The 15,578-nt window shown below is 54.8% G+C and overlaps 5 protein-coding genes across 5 annotated transcripts; 3 read left to right on the top strand and 2 right to left on the bottom strand.

The window, feature by feature from the left end:
• Positions 1-331: 331 nt before the first annotated feature.
• Positions 332-3,374, top strand: J4E78_008117 (uncharacterized protein; the record flags this gene model as incomplete). Its single annotated transcript, XM_049368719.1, has 9 exons — positions 332-403; positions 454-529; positions 587-596; positions 648-850; positions 896-973; positions 1,034-1,762; positions 1,813-1,903; positions 1,972-1,979; positions 2,095-3,374. The coding sequence occupies 9 exons, from the start codon at positions 332-334 to the stop codon at positions 3,372-3,374; spliced, it is 2,547 nt and encodes an 848-aa protein (XP_049219684.1).
• Positions 3,375-3,656: 282 nt separating this feature from the next.
• Positions 3,657-4,512, bottom strand: J4E78_008116 (uncharacterized protein; the record flags this gene model as incomplete). The annotated part of the gene is made up of 3 exons (XM_049368718.1): positions 3,657-3,912; positions 3,964-4,444; positions 4,500-4,512. The coding sequence occupies 3 exons, from the start codon at positions 4,510-4,512 to the stop codon at positions 3,657-3,659; spliced, it is 750 nt and encodes a 249-aa protein (XP_049219683.1).
• A 548-nt stretch (positions 4,513-5,060) lies between these two features.
• J4E78_008115 (uncharacterized protein) lies at positions 5,061-6,075 on the top strand (the record flags this gene model as incomplete). Its single annotated transcript, XM_049368717.1, has 3 exons — positions 5,061-5,312; positions 5,360-5,662; positions 5,710-6,075. The coding sequence occupies 3 exons, from the start codon at positions 5,061-5,063 to the stop codon at positions 6,073-6,075; spliced, it is 921 nt and encodes a 306-aa protein (XP_049219682.1).
• A 2,393-nt stretch (positions 6,076-8,468) lies between these two features.
• J4E78_008114 (uncharacterized protein) lies at positions 8,469-11,159 on the bottom strand (the record flags this gene model as incomplete). Its single annotated transcript, XM_049368716.1, has 1 exon — positions 8,469-11,159. One exon carries the CDS (start codon positions 11,157-11,159, stop codon positions 8,469-8,471), a length of 2,691 nt encoding a protein of 896 aa, XP_049219681.1.
• A 2,425-nt stretch (positions 11,160-13,584) lies between these two features.
• J4E78_008113 (uncharacterized protein) lies at positions 13,585-14,261 on the top strand (the record flags this gene model as incomplete). Its single annotated transcript, XM_049368715.1, has 2 exons — positions 13,585-13,876; positions 13,927-14,261. The coding sequence occupies 2 exons, from the start codon at positions 13,585-13,587 to the stop codon at positions 14,259-14,261; spliced, it is 627 nt and encodes a 208-aa protein (XP_049219680.1).
• Between the last annotated feature and the right edge of the window lie 1,317 nt (positions 14,262-15,578).

Raw genomic sequence — 15,578 nt, 5'->3', positions numbered from 1 at the left:
CTTCAGCGGGGCCGCTGTGGCTTTCTCGAGGAAGGTGTGGCGGTGCTTGATCCAGGCTGCGATGGTTGCCTTAGTACACGAGGCTTAGTTAACCAGGATTAGTACTGTAACTGCGCCGTGATCATCGGAAACGCATGTAAACGAATTCAAGTTCGTTTGGAACAGTCGTCTACTTCCATTGTTACCTGATTGCTGCTCCGGCCTAATCGGTCACAAGCCCGGGCGTAGATCGATTCACGCCTTACTTCATTTGATCGCCTAGCCGCATCACACCTCACCCAACCACCCCTTCATCACTCTACGTCCTTGCAGCTAAACCAGATCATCTCTAATGTCGTCAGTTCAGTTCACAGCTCTGATACGTCTCCCGTTCATCCGGGGTGAGTTTGAAGATCCTCCGCAGGTAAAGTGGCATCTGTCCGCGTCTCCGGGGCTCATCTGACCGCGACACAGGCACAATGGGATGCTGAGAGAGACCGTCAACTATGGAAGGTTATTTCCAAGTCTTCCAAGACTAGCGACTTGAACTGTAAGTATCCAGAACTCAGTTCGAAAATTATCTCAAAGAAATGCTAATGTATTGTAGGGGTTGAGTTGTATGTACATCCACGCTACGCAATGCATCAGTCTTACTGACCATGTGACAGAGCGGACAAGTTTCAAGTCCCACCAACCTTTCTTCTTCAACAGGCCGCATGGCTATATGAGCGACACCTAGATCATGTTCGTAACCAAATGAAGAAAGTCAGCATCTCGAATGCTGCCCCGTCATCTTCGCCAACTGGTGGTAGTACGCTTACTGCTGTGGGTGGCGTTGCGATGCGAAGGGGTGGAAGTGCCGGATCTGGAGGTATGTAAAACATCAACACCATTTGATGTTGCTGACAAAACGTAGCTGGGAGGACTACATCCGCGTTAGCAGGACGCTCAAAGGACAGTCCGAGTCTGCGTGGCGCAGAGGTAGTGATACCCGGTAAGTTATTCGACAAGCATTTCAGATGCCGCAGTAGACATGTTTTCTCACATATCTTAGCACCTTCGCTCTCGAGGACACCGTCTACCACCACTATCACTCAATCCCGAGCACTCACTCAAGCACCAGCTCGAACATTGTCTACACGCTCCACTCAGCGACCTAACTTGACAAGTAGAAGGTCTGAAGACCGGGCAAATGCACCAATCTCACCACCCAGTTATCGAAATCACGAAGCAGCGTCTCCAGACATTCCCGATTCGTCGTCCTCGAGCTCATCATCGCTATCAGATACTGACCATCCAGCTCATCGAAGCCAACTCTTCAAGCGCCCGCCGCGTTTCCAGCAGAAGAAACCGCGAGAGCTTTCGACGTTTGAGGAAGGAGACGGAACGCAAGAGATTGACGATTCAGGCTCACACGAGACAAGTCTACCTTTTGCAACTTCAGTCAAGACCAGACCAAGCAATAGCAAGTACGCGCAAGACTCACGCTTCCGAGCTAGTAGCAGCAAGGAGCAAAAGGTTCTGCAACCTGCCCGCGCAAGGAATGCTCCGCCTGTCAGACAAACGTCTATGGATGTACAATCGATCGCGACCACTGAGACCGCGTCGTCAATGACTAGCTCTGGCGGACCTCCTTCGGCCGCAAAGAGCCCTATGAGCCCTGCCTCGGATCACCGCGCCGCGCTAGGCCGACTCGGTAGTCCACGACGCGGAGGACTGCGATCCAGAAAGGAAGGTAGTGAAGGCACGCCGAGTATGGGCAGCAGCTTCAGCGACATTGATGGTGAGTCCTGGGATTATCCACCCTTAGATTGATATACTCACATCGGACAGATGCAGGTATCAGTCAGTCAGCGCTGGAAGAAGCGCTCTTGAGCAACATGCAGCATGGGAGGATGAGTACGCTTAGTCGCATGTCGAAGTGGTAGGCGTGACGGGAGCGATTTGGTACGGTTCTTCGGACGCGATGGATCTCTTTCACTTCTATTACAGCTCTTATTGTGAGCCGCTCATCTTAATTCTATTGTGCAAGGCGGCAAGTCTTGGCACTACTCTATCAACTTCGATTGCTACTTGCCCTCTAGAAACAACACACTTACTACTAACTAAGGTCAGCTCACATAGGTCTAGTTGCCGACGCGATGGCTTCTCGCTCGTTAAAGCCCGTCGCAATGCCGCCGCCACCCATCATCCTAGTGACAGACCACTCCACAACACCCGCAATAGCCACACGCTACACATTCGGCCGCAACGACATCGACTTCTCCATCGCCTACAGGCGCATCAAATCCCTTCTCACCTACCCACCATGCCCGCACCGCCCCCAGTACCTCTGGCCCTGCGACCCTTGCGAGTCCGCCTTCACCGCAAAGTACTGGACATGCGCCGCCACGCTCCTCGACTATTTCGCCGACTTCCACCCCATCGACACGCCCCTCATGCAATCAATCTGGTTCTACCTGCTGGATATCTGGCAAGAAACTGCGCATATCCTTCCCTACGAAACCGTGCTTGATGAGACCATCGAACACAGCGCTGCACTCATCGGCGTGGCGCGCGCCCGAGACTTTGAGAAAGCAGTCCGCGACACCATCACTTTGTTCGAAGTCACGATTTGGGGTCGGAGAACAGAGGCGGATTCGTGGGACCAGGTTATCTATGATCCGAGAGGTGAGGCTATGTGTCCGGTAGGTGAATACGACACGGGTCCTTGGGCTAGTGGTGTGAAGCCCTGGAATCAGTTTTTGGGGGAGGGAGGAATGGGTGTTGCGGCGCCGTGGTCTGCTGCTGCTTCGACTCCAACTTCACAAGAACCTGGAAACGGAGATGGAGACGCAGAAGGAGGACAAGAGAGAAGCACAACACGCTACATCCCCCACCCCGCCATCGCCCTCATCGAAGGCCACACCGCGCGCTCCCGCCTCCTCGCCAATTCCTTCTACGCCAAACAAAAGCTCACTCCGCCCCAATACAACGCCGCCCTCGCAGAATACGAAGCACACACCGTCGTCCTGCCTTCCAAGCGCGGCGAGCCCCACACGTACACTTCGCGCTTCACGGGCCGCGAAACTACATACACGTTATCCAACGGCGCGCCGCCGATTATGCGCTACGAGGGGCTCGGCGACCCGCAGTTGGAACTCGCGGTTCCGGATGGAGATTGGAATCTGATGGATGAGTGTGTGGCTAGTTGTAGGGGGGTTACGGCGTATGTGGGTGTTAGTGGCGGGGATGAGGATGAGGAGGATGAGGATATGGTGGATAGTGAGGATGAGTTGGTGCCGTTTGATTTGTGGACTCTGGTTGAGAAGGGAGGTGGGGGAGGAGGACGTGGCGAGGTGTTGGATTTGGGAGGCACTGGGGGCATGTTTGAGACTTGGTGGGAGGGGGAATGAGACTGGTTGGGTGCGGCTTTTGTAAGCTTATTGTGCGAATACGTGTGTTCATACCGATCAACTCCCTAGCATGGTCATTAAAATACAGTTTTGGTTGAAGTATATTTGCTATATGTGCATATGTACAATACTAGCATTAACTCGCGCGCTATAGCAAGGTATTATATTCGTTCATTACAAAATCAAATCGTGGATATCGTCGCGTAAAAGATCAGTTTTCCTCCATATGGTCCTTGTTGGACCTCGCCCAATTGAGCCACTTCATCCTCGTTCAATATCAGTTTATGGGGAGTAGTCCCTGGGCTTGCGCTGGGACTCGGTGTCCAAGAAGCTACCCCGGCTGCGGTTCGACTTGGTAGAGCGGCTGCGGCGCATGCTGGAAGAGCGGTCGCCGCCGAGACGGCCTCCGAGGCAGAACATGACGGTGGCGAGGAAGTAGCAGGCGACGGCGGCCCAGGTGAAACCCATGAGGTATTTGCCGATGCTTGCTTCGAAGCCGGCGGAGCGGAAGGCATCGCGACCCTTGACTACCCATGCGCTGGTGGATGTTAGTCGATGCACTAAAAGTTGGAAACGTAAGTGGACTTACGTCATGAGAGCTGCAGCGAGCGTCTGGAAGAAGAGGGCGACAAAGGTCATCAGGGAAGAGAGGTACCCTCCAAGACGGCTGCAGAGCGCAAGAAGACCGGAGATGAGGGCGATGGCAGCGAAGAAGAGAGCAATCAGGTAGAAAGCAAACATGAAGCGAGACAGGTAGTAGTACATGTGGGTACCGATGAACTGCTCGGGGATGTTCTCCTGGGTGCCAAAGTTTCTAGGAGGGTCGAATGGCAGGGCTGGGACAGGTGAGCCGCAGTTGGCATTGTTGCCGGAGTCGGGGTCGGCGCCGCAGATGGCGAAGAAGGTCCATCGCGATGGGTTTCGCGCGTTAGGGATGCCGCCGGTGGTGGCTTCGAGAAAGTAGAACTTGGTGAGAGGAGCCTTGTTGACACCGCCGGTGAGGATGGTCAGGAATTGGAAGAGCAGGCCTCCAGCGACCAGGATCAACGAGCCGAATGCGAGAAGAGGTCCTGGAAGGTGTGTTAGCAGATGCGCAACCGAATTGGGAAGCGACGGGCGACGTACTAGCTACAGCCATGATGTGTGGTATCCAAAAGAGTCGTCGTCGCAAGGGTGTAGGTTATTAAGATTAGGATGCACGATAATGGTGCGATTACAGAGGATGGTTCGACGTGGCTAGCTGCGTCTCAAACGCGCGACGAAAAGAGGCCTGGCAAGCTTGTTTATGAGGTGCGGCCAAGCGGGTGACGTAGTGCACCTGTGAATCGGCTCTTTGTTGGCGTCGTCGACTAGCTCCCTCATCGCACAGGGTTACGGCACTATCGCGCGCGCTTTGCATCATCCCGAGGCTGCTCGACACGCCCAAGCAGCCAGAGGGTCCGCGGCTTGTCTGCAAACACGCTGGCGGATGCGACGGATCGTGACGGAGGGCTTTAATGTGTGTGCAAGTGCGTGATGTGTTCGGCACGTGAAGAGCTGGGCGGAGAGATGCAGGGATGGCTTCCTTCCTCGGATAGTAGCGAGATCCGCAGTGTGAGCGGTGGATCCTGGCCATCGAGGAGCTCGGGCAGCCCGACACCAACAATCTGCCGCATCGTGCCTTGGAACTTGGAAGCCATCACCGCCATGTCGACTGCTGTGTGGCCGCCCATCGATGACGCCCGTCTCTCCCACGAGCAGGCAGAGTCGCAAGCGCGCGAGCTCGAGTGGCTGCTGGTGCAACTCCGCGAGACGCTGCAGTCGCTCAAGGCTGGCCTGGAGGAGTGCGCTGCCCTGCTTGCGCCGTCGGAGAATGGCTCGACACTTGTGCTGACTTCGGTGCGCTCCGAGAGTCTCAAGGGCCTCATTACTCGCGTGGGCACGCGCATCACCAAAGGCGTACGTCCTCCACTCTCCGTCCCCATGCAGCAGCTCACACCATGTAGAACGTCAAGCTCCGCCTCGCAAGCCTCCCACCGCCCAAAGGCTCCCTGACGTACGACCTCGCCATATCCGCTGCACCGCATGCGCCGACGCTCGTTGTGCCCCAGCTCACCTCGATTCGGACCTCCATCAACAGCTGCCTCGACGTCATCGACGTGGCTACCTGGGGCGGCGATGCCACCAATGCCAACTTCGTATCCGGGCAACTGCAGCTGCTGCACGATCACATACTGGAAGCGCAGGCTGCACTGAAGGGCTACTCGGATGTCCAGCCGTCGTGGTGGGAGAACCCCGTCGACGACAAGGTAGGCTGCACCTGAACATTCAACACGGGCACTGCTGACAATCACAGACATTCGACCCTCCACTGCCAGCGAATGTGTCCTTCCACCTGTTCGTCTTCGATGCCGCCCTCGTTCTCGAAATCCGCACTCTCGAGCCACACAACGCCGGTGATAGCACGTCGCTCACTGGCTTCAGCATCCGCAACACCTTTGCATCAGCACTTGGCGGGGCACGAGCACCTGCGCACGATGAGGCCGACCGCACATTCAAGTACAAGGACCACGACGTCCGCGTGAAAGAGAAAATTCGAGTGGAGAGCCAAGACCCCGCTCTCATATCCGCATCGGCAAAGCTCAACGCCCTAGGACACAGTGTGATGTTGAGCCGAAAAGCGCTCAACATAGTCATGGGTCGAGACGAGCAGATGGACTAACTCCGCGCAAGTCTGACAGCAGTCAATTGCACCATCGACCATTGGGCGGAACAACCACTCATATTTCGCCTTTTTCCGCGGGAATGCCCTAGTGCGATCGCGCCATATCGGCTCGTCGCTATCGGAACAAATAATGTGCCACGCGCATTATCAACACCGCCGAGGAGTAACCGCATCGACGATTGCCTCTACTCATATTACTGCCCCTCCTTCGTGGATCTCGAAGTTGTTCAGATTTATCCTCTGCATACTTCATCATGGCGCCAGCACTTCTTACCGCGGTAGACGCCACATCCCACATCCACCTTATAGTCGGCTCCAATCCACTAGCAGGCGCGCGATGCGCCCGATCAATAGAGGTTGGCGCGAAACCGATACTGCTCGCGCCTGAGGACTCCACACTTCACTATGGACTTGTCAAGCGAATTGAGGCGGGCGAAGTAAAGTGGCTAAAACGGAGTTTCAAAGACGACGACTTGACTACGCTGGGACGCGAGGAGGTGGACAGCGTAGTAGACGCTGTATTTGTCACTGCGGGCGGAAAACATACATCAGGTACGTGGCATGAGAGTATGTCTCGAATTCACTCTAATTCGCCACAGCAACCCACATCTCGAGTCTTTGCCGGAGACTACGTATACCAGTCAACGTCGCTGATGCGCCGAACCTCTGCTCATTCACCCTCCTGTCCACACACTCCGACGGCCCTCTACAGATCGGTATCACAACATCTGGAAAGGGGTGCAAGCTCTCTGCAAGAATAAAGAGGGAGATTGCGGCGTCACTGCCGCCGCGGTTGGGTGATGCAGTGGAGAGGTTAGGCACACTGCGGCGACGCATATGGGAAGAAGATCATGCGGCAGAATTGTCGCAAGATCTAGAGGCAGAAGAAGAAGACAGCGGGCAGCCAGCAACCTTCAACAAGCTGATCATGGAGGAGAGCAAGGAAGCTGCACGGGGACGTCGCATGCGTTGGCTCTCACAGATATGCGAGTACTGGCCCCTACGTCGTCTCGCAGGCATCACAGATGCAGACGTCGACATGCTGTTCCGCGAGTTCGCCAGCAGCAGCCCCTCCAAGGTCGGACCCACCGCCACCACAGCCGCACGACGACCAGGTCGTATCATACTGGCAGGCTCCGGCCCTGGTAACCCCGACCTCCTCACCCGCGCAGCGCACAAAGCCATTCTCTCCGCCGACCTCATCCTCGCTGACAAACTCGTCCCCGCACCCATCCTCGATCTCGTACCCCGCCGCGCAACCGTCCACATCGCACGAAAGTTCCCCGGAAATGCCGACAAAGCGCAAGAAGAGCTTCTGGAGCTAGGTCTGGAAGGCTTGAAGGCGGGCAAAGTAGTCGTGCGGATAAAGCAGGGCGACCCATACATCTACGGCCGCGGCGGCGAAGAATACGACTTCTTCCGCGAGCACGGCTTCATACCCAGTGTGCTACCGGGTATTACCAGCGCCCTGAGTGCGCCCCTTTTCGCCGCTATACCCGCCACACACCGCGGCATCGCCGACCAAGTCCTCATCTGCACCGGTACCGGCCGCAAAGGCGCGCCCCTCGACCCACCCGAATTCGTAGCCTCCCGCACCCTCGTCCTCCTCATGTCTCTCCACCGTCTCTCCGCCCTAGTCGAAAGTCTAGTCGGCAAAGCGTACCCCGCCGATCTACCCGTCGCCGTACTAGAACGCGCTTCATGTCCTGATCAGAGAGTCATCAGAACGACACTGGAACATGTTTGTGCTGCGGTCGAAGAGGAAGGCAGCAGACCGCCTGGCCTACTGGTCGTGGGCAACGCGTGTAAAGTGTTGATGAAGTACGAACAGAAGTGGGTTGTGGAAGAGGGGTTCCATGGCTTGGATAATCTGGGTGGCGATGGCGAGTTGGAGATTAGTAGACTTACTGAGGCGGCTATTGCTGCGTAGGTAGTAGATATGAAGAAGGAAGTCAAACTTAACATCACTGGAAAACGTTCTTGGTAAAATGGTATCGTGATATATGCAATTGTTCTCTTCATCTCTATGCATTCATCGTTCTCATAAATTACCAGGCTCATCTCATATCTGGCCCTTTCCGTATACACATCATTTGACCTTTGAGGAGGAAGACTCCGCTTCCTACAACCCCTCGTCTATATCGCTCTCATTATTACCATACTATACATTCCGTGAACTTCGTCCTATCCAAGAAAGTTCTTTGCGCCGTCGTGCCAAATGCCGTGATACCCATGAATCCGTAATGTGCAAAACAAAATATCCTCCAAACGCCGATGCTAAAAGTCGATTTTGTTGTGCGAGACTCGTGAAAAACGAGTATAAATGTGTGTGATCGTGAAATACGTTTCGTTGGTCATGTACGATCGTTGCTGTCAGAAGGGAAAGAACCCTATACCTGACTTGTCCAGCTCTTCCTCTTGTTGTTGTTCTGCTCTTCCCAGATAACAAGCTCGCGACCACTCCTCTCTCCACCGCGATGCACGCGATCGATGCCGAGATGCTCGAGACCATCGCGGCCGACGTGAATACCGAAGCCGTAGCGAATCTTCTGTGGGTCGGTGTAGGAGTTGTGCTTCTCGTTCTTGCGTTCTTTCCTCGTCTTCTTGTCGCCTAGGGCGGGTTCCGCAGCTGGCTCGTTACGCAGGTTGTTGCGGGAAGGACGGACGAGCGAGAGAGCGGATCGGGCCCATGTGCGTTCCGCGTAGGTGCTTCCCATTAGCCTTGCGACGAGCTCGGGCTTTGTCTGGGGTCGGGAAAAGGCGCGGTCGGCGAGGATGGGGGATTGGTAGACCCAGCTGATTATCTCGGAGAGCGTGTTGCTGCGGTGGGGAAGGGCGGCTCGGCGACGGCCTGGGATGAGAGCGAGGAGGCTGACGCCGTAGAGGGCGAGGAAGAAGCAGAGTGCGTAGTATCCTGCGAGCTCCGCTGCGACACGGACCACGTCGTCGTTGCCGTAGTATTGCGTCCAGAAGCAGCCTCCAGCGAGGATGGGCAGAGTGCAGGATGTCAACGAGACAAAGGAGAGAACAGCTGTTTGCCAGTGTTTGTTCTCGAGTGCCGCCAAAGTGGCGGAGAAAGGTAGGCGGCAGGCATAGTCGACCAGAAGAGAAGCCTCAGCGGTAGCTCCGCCTTTGGAGGAGAGCGCCATGTAGGGCTGAAGGACCCGAAGAGAGTAATCCAGAGATAACAAAGCCAAGAAGAGGAAGTTGGCGATCAGAGCCGGAATGAAGGAGTAGAGGAAGTTTGACGCGGAGAAGCCGTCTGCGCCAGTGCGAGCGAAGACCTGGGGCAGGAATCCAAGGCGGACGGCGCTGTTGACAAAACTAACAACGAAGAAAGCGACCAGCAATACAGCGGCAATGACGATCCACGCAATGACCGAAGTGTCCTTCAGGTACCAGGGAAGAAATCGTAGTCGCACGCTGGGGTTGCGGATGTCGGTGCGGATGGTGAAGTCGTTGCCCTGGGTCGGGTCGAGATTGGTGCGCTCAGCTCCCTTCTCAGTAATACGTCCTTCTTGGACTGAGAACCTCCGAATTCCAGCACCCTCTTCGCCGATGCCGTAGAAGACGTCACTGGGCCTCGTTGTAGTCGTCCAGTACCCAATACGGTCCGCGCGGTTGCTAACCAGATGCCAGTCGCCCTTCTCAAATGTCTCAGAGTTGTTGTAATCCGTGAGGTTGTTCGAGCGCTCAAGAAGCGAGATGATGTCGGCGAGAGATCGAGGGTCCCATTTCAGGCCAGTCGGGTTGCGGGTCAGGAAGAGCAGCATGTAGATCAATACAGCAATCAACAGGATGTAGAGAACAACAACGGTCCAGACAACGCCCTGAACGGCTACCCATCGCCAGACACTGCGGCCCACGTCATATCGTACGTTGTAGGCGGAAGCAAGAAGGGGTATCGTCCAAGTAAACAGCCATGACACGAAGAAGAAAACACCAACACCGGGGTGTCCGGCGCGGAAATGCTCAAAGTTAGGCCATACGAACTGCATCGGGTACAGTCGGAGGAAGACAGCCTCAGAGCGCATGTGGAAAGAGTCCGAAGCCATGGAGATGAAAGGTATGAGGCGCTGGGTAGCGGTCTGGATTTGGATGAGCCATAGAAGTAGGAGCATTCCTAGGAGGGTTGGGAGGTATTCGAAGACAAAGTAGCGATTGTCGCCAAATGCGTTGTAGTCCCACAGGCCGTTGCCATCGTTGCGGTTGGAGTAGACGGCGGAAAAGATCAAGGCTGCAAGCATTAGAAGACACAAGAAGATGTAAAGGCCTAGCCAGAATGGGCGAAGGGTAGCCGGGAGGAAGTGCAGTGGCGCATGTTGGGTATGTGCTACGAAGACATCGTTCTGTGTCCGGGACGGAGACGGTGAATGCTGGGGTCTGTACTGTTGGGTCGGGTGATGTGGGTCGTAAGGCTGTGTGGTGGCCATGGGCGCCGGGGCTTTCGCAAGCGGTGTCGACGAATTCCTCAAGGGCTTCCGTGGTATTTGTTGTGACATCCTCTGCTGTGTCCGTTGCTCCTGCGCCATGTATCCCAGGCCATTGTCGTGAACAATCCTGTCAACGGGGTAGTCATCTTCGTCGTCCTCGGGTCGGACCTCTGGGTATATCCTCGATCCTCGGACCTCTTCGTCGCGTGTGAGTTGGTCGATGGCGAATCGAATGTAGGGTGTGGTATCCTGGCCGGGTGTGGTCACCTGGGATTCGGCGTCCATGTTGTATGACTGGGAGCGCCTCGCGTCTCGCGTGTCTGGTCTCGACTCCTCTGCGATGGTAGACACAGCAGGCGATTGAGGGCGTCCGTGTGTGAAGGAAGGCTGAGGCTGCTGTCTTGGGACACCAACACCTCGCAGAGACGTTATCGGGATGTCAGTGTGTGGCACCAACTGCTCATGACTCTGTGCCGGTGTGCGGGAGGAAGGCGGTGTCTGGTAGAGAGGCCTGCGCTCGTCGCTCGAACTGGACGCCTGCTCTGACGCGCTGTAGTAGCCCTCAGAAGCAGCGAGGGAAGCAGCAACGCTCTGCTGCGAGGTTTGATGGGATAGTTGAGGCTGCGAGACTGGCGCCTCTGTCAGCATGATGCGTGTCTGGGATGGCTGGTGCAGCTCACCTACCGTTGGTTTGCTTGAGTTGGAATTCAGGCTCCACACTCATATCTTCTTCGGTACACTAATCAAGTGGAGCTGTTCAGGAATGTAGCATTATGAAGATATTTTGGCGGTGGGAGTGGATAAGTTTTCTACTCGAGATGGCGGGTGCGTGCAACTGTCTACCAACCACCCGAATATGCGGAGGCTGGTCTCATCACGGCTGGGATCACACTGGCGCGACGCATGTATCAGGTACTCGTTGGAACCGGGAATGAACAAGTTTCTCGCGTCTACCACATATCATTCGCCGGATCATGTTGCGGTATGCTTGCTGTGTTGTCACTCGAGATAGCTGCCATGCTTCCCCGCGACGATGATGTACTAGCGCCAGCCGCCAGCCTCAGACGAGACCGGGAGGCTCGTGCGCCCGACACGTCCATTTCAACGCGACATCCCCACGGCGATTTCCATTATGGTGCCTGGTACACATCAAGCACCGCTTCTTAGCTACATTCCTTACCACGAAGTATCTTGCAACAACTTTTTGCGACAACTTTCTTTTGTAATGATCCTGCCTACTCTTTTCACCTGCCGTCCCGGTCAATCAAACTTACCTAGGTAGTCTTCAGCCATCACAAACGCTTCACTCGGGGCCGACTCTAGTGATATTACAAAGCGTGGACCTGGTTCGCCGTGCGAAAGCATATGCTGAAGCAAATGTATTGATTGCATACCCCCGACCGCGTCCACTCGGACAGAACGCGCTGGGCTGGCCAAAGGTATCCACGATGATACGTTTTACTTCCTCAAAGTAAGCAGTACCGTCAAGGTACTGCCTGCTCTTGAACACTCCGATAACACAGCCCGCCTGGACTGATGTGTCGACCGCGATTCCACGCTTAGCCTCCTAGCCTATTCCGGCAAGCGCAGTGCGCTGTTCACTGCTCAGGTTCCACATGGATATCAGTCTGGACTTAGATGTTCCAACTACGTAATACTGTCTCTACTTGATGTCCGCGCCATCTGGAGTACCAACACAAACTTTCATTGACTTCAGCCGTCGGGAGCGGAACGAACCCGCCAAGCGAACTCTTTACGGCTGGGGTACCCGAGCAGCCGCATCGTCTCCCCAGCTCGGTGAATAAAGGTCTTGTCGGATCATGTCGCGAGTCCATATCTGCGGAAACGACTTCTCAGACCCCGGTCAAACTCCAGAAACCTCTCGGGGCAACGTTGGCTCCTGCTGACATCCTGTGGGGTCGGCGCGGGCTACTGTTGAGAAACGGCCCCATGCCCTAGGCGCGGCCTGGTTGTCATTTCGATTAAAGACGCCACCAAAAGGGGATGATTTTGCGATTGCAACTCAGCTCCGCCGCCTTATGTGGGCCTGAAGTTTACTGCTGGTCATTTGATCGAGTGTCTCAAGAGATGGAAGACAATGGGCTTATATTTCGTCATGTCTTGTAGCAGGTGTGGTAAGGCCATCATAGCATCGCGTGTACTTTCCGTCATACACACCGTTCCTTCCGCGATGGGAAAATGCTGTGCTGAGGCTCTGGCGCTCAGATCGATCCCTGCCACGGGGTACGGGTCGGGCTCTAGGCTCGTCAATCCTTCGCTTACTTCCCTTCAGCTGCTAACGCGAAGTATGAACAAGCTTCTGACATGCCACCAAAATACATCACATATCGCAAGCCACCATAGTGCAGAGGGTCTACCATACCCCATTCGATCACGCGCCGTGTTCGATTGGTGGGTGTTGTGTGCGGTGTCTTCCTGTGGTGTCACCGATCAGGTAACGCCTCGTTCAGGCGTTCCTTGTGCGTGCTTGGAGACATGGAGATACATGTTTGTCGGAGTCCGTGTGCTGTTCATCGCTGAAGTAGCTGCTCTTTGCCCCGTTCTTTGCGATCTCCACTGTCTTCTTTCCAGTGTCGGCTGCGTTTACTCTTGCTTGATCTCATCTTTGCTTTTGCGCCGTTGGGTTCGCAATAATACACTTCCCTTGGACAGACATATCCAAAGGCTTTATTAATATAGGACGTACCCTCAGCATGTCTAACTCATCATTCTACGACTTTCACTGCCCGACCGGAGGCAAGTGGTAAGGAAGATCTCAGACTTCAGAGCGGCGCAGATACTAACAGACTATAGGTATGCTTGCTCTACTGGAAGCAAATTCGTCGGTTGCTGCGGAGCTAATCCTTGTGTCAACGGCTGCCAGCAAGGAAACATCCGTGCCGGTGGCTACAACATCTCACATTACGGCGAATGGCCAGGCGCTTCTTGTTCACAAGGCAGCGATTTCTACACATGCAGCGCAGGAGACTCTTTCTGGGGATGTTGCAAGACAAATCCATGCGCAGCGACCCCACCGGCTACATGCGCCTCGGGAGACCTAACACCTGCCTTCATGGGTCAGCCAGGTGAATTCAGCTTCTATGCTTCAGATGTCCCGAGTCCAACTCCAAGCGAAACCTCAACTGGAAGCCCCTCGAAGAGTAAGACTGGCGCCATTGCTGGTGGAGTTGTCGGAGGCGTCGCCGCTCTTGCCATCATTGGGCTGATCGCCTTCTTCATCCTCCGCAAGAGTCGCAACAAGAAGTCTGCCGAAGGCGAAATGGGCGCAGCAGCCATGGTCCCAATGATGAACAACGAGAAGCATGACCACAACAGGCACTCATCACATTTCGACGGCCAATCACGTACGTTCTTCTCCATGATCCATCTCATAGTATGCTAACATCCCCAATAGCACCTCCCACATATACCTCTCCTGTCCAAGATCCTTACCAACAGGACTACCAGACCAAGGGCCAGCAATCATACGTCCAATACGCCAGCCACGCAAGCGAACCCCAAGAGCTCCCGACAGAGGTCTCTTCGCCCAACCGATACTCTGAACTTCCCGCCGGTGCATCGGATGATGTAGATACTCGGCGATTCTCCGAGCTTCCTGCCGAGGCACGGCCTGGCCCTTCTGAGCTGGAGTCACCGCAGACTTCACCTATGCCGGTGCAAGGCGAGTTCTCCAGCGACAGGACGAAGCGCGCCAGCCGAGCTCAAGGGCTGGGCGTAATGACCGAGTGACCATCTTCGTCGAGGATTTAGTCGCGCGAAGATATCCTCATCAGAGGGAAGATGATGTGCATTCGCTTTATGTTGTTGTAATTGGGAGGTTCCGTTGTAATCTGTACTCGCGTATCATACCCATTCTTGCCCACGAAATGTATATATACCATCTAACAATTAACGATATTGAAAACGCAGTGAACCCAGTTTGGTGTGTATTGAGATTGCGCATCTCCTTTCTTCACACAAGGCTGGTTCGGGGCTTACTCTTACCTAATCCCACGTGCAGCTCACCCGTGCCACATTTAGAACACCAAGACCGCCTTCCTCTGCGTCTCGAGGTCTCTTGTAACCAGGCGTTCAGCAACTGTTTGAGCATTTTCCTTCATATTACTACCCCGCGATTACCACGGAACGTGATAGTGTGTACCGTCCAAATGTGCAACCCACAAGCTTCCTCCCGGGAGCTAAACGTCCAGTTCCTCGATGCATCTCCCTGCGCGCATGCGACCACGCGGCAGCCACCGTCTTGACCCGACGGCCCCTCACGCCACCTCATACCTGCTCACACCTTCCATTATAATTATCAGCCCCCAGATTTGCCTATCTCAAGTTCTTCTAGCCTTCCCTCTCCCCGTCCGTCAGCATAGCGCGCCGTCGCAGCGGCCAAATATTTGGCACAGCAGGCAGTGCCAAGTAAATACGTATGAACAACGTCAGATTTCTTACTCTCAGGTAACACCCGAGCAATACCGGCCCCTATTACATGACTGCATATGCACATATTCTGGGTGTCTTCGCCCTGAGTACTACAGAAAAAGATGTGGCGGGTGAGAAGTTCGGCTAAGAGTAGCATCTTACTACAATCATGGCTGAGCCGCAGGGCGGCGTTTGGGTCGAAGTATGTGCTCTTGGGGTCTGGATCAGGTTGCAATGCAATTTCCTCGTGGTCTTTACTATCGACCGTTAGATTCGTGGTTTGAAGGTCGCTGATTGTGTTGCTTGTTGCTTGTACTCGCTTTTCAGATTTACTTGACAGACCTCAGCCTCGTCGTTCCAAACTATGCCGGCTAGCCTTACTGGGAGACAGATTTTCTCGCCTTCCTGCCCTGATGGAGGTACGTGGTGGTCGTGCGGCTACGGAACGTAAGTTGAAAAGTATATCTGTTATGCTTCCAAGAGCTAACACAGTCCCAGTTTCTTCGTTGGCTGTTGTGCAAGAGATCCATGCGAAATCACCTGTGCGCAAGGGAACTTGTATCCCGGTGCCTTTGATCCAACATCATATGGAGACTTCCCGGATGCTACGTGTGGAACCGGGAGTAAATTCTACAC

This window comes from Alternaria triticimaculans (genome assembly GCF_023758025.1).
Source record: "Alternaria triticimaculans strain BMP 0046 chromosome Unknown scaffold_13, whole genome shotgun sequence".
NCBI lineage: Eukaryota > Fungi > Ascomycota > Dothideomycetes > Pleosporales > Pleosporaceae > Alternaria > Alternaria triticimaculans.
The sequence above is the reverse complement of the archived record's forward strand: the minus strand, read 5'-3'. Positions and strand labels throughout refer to the sequence as shown.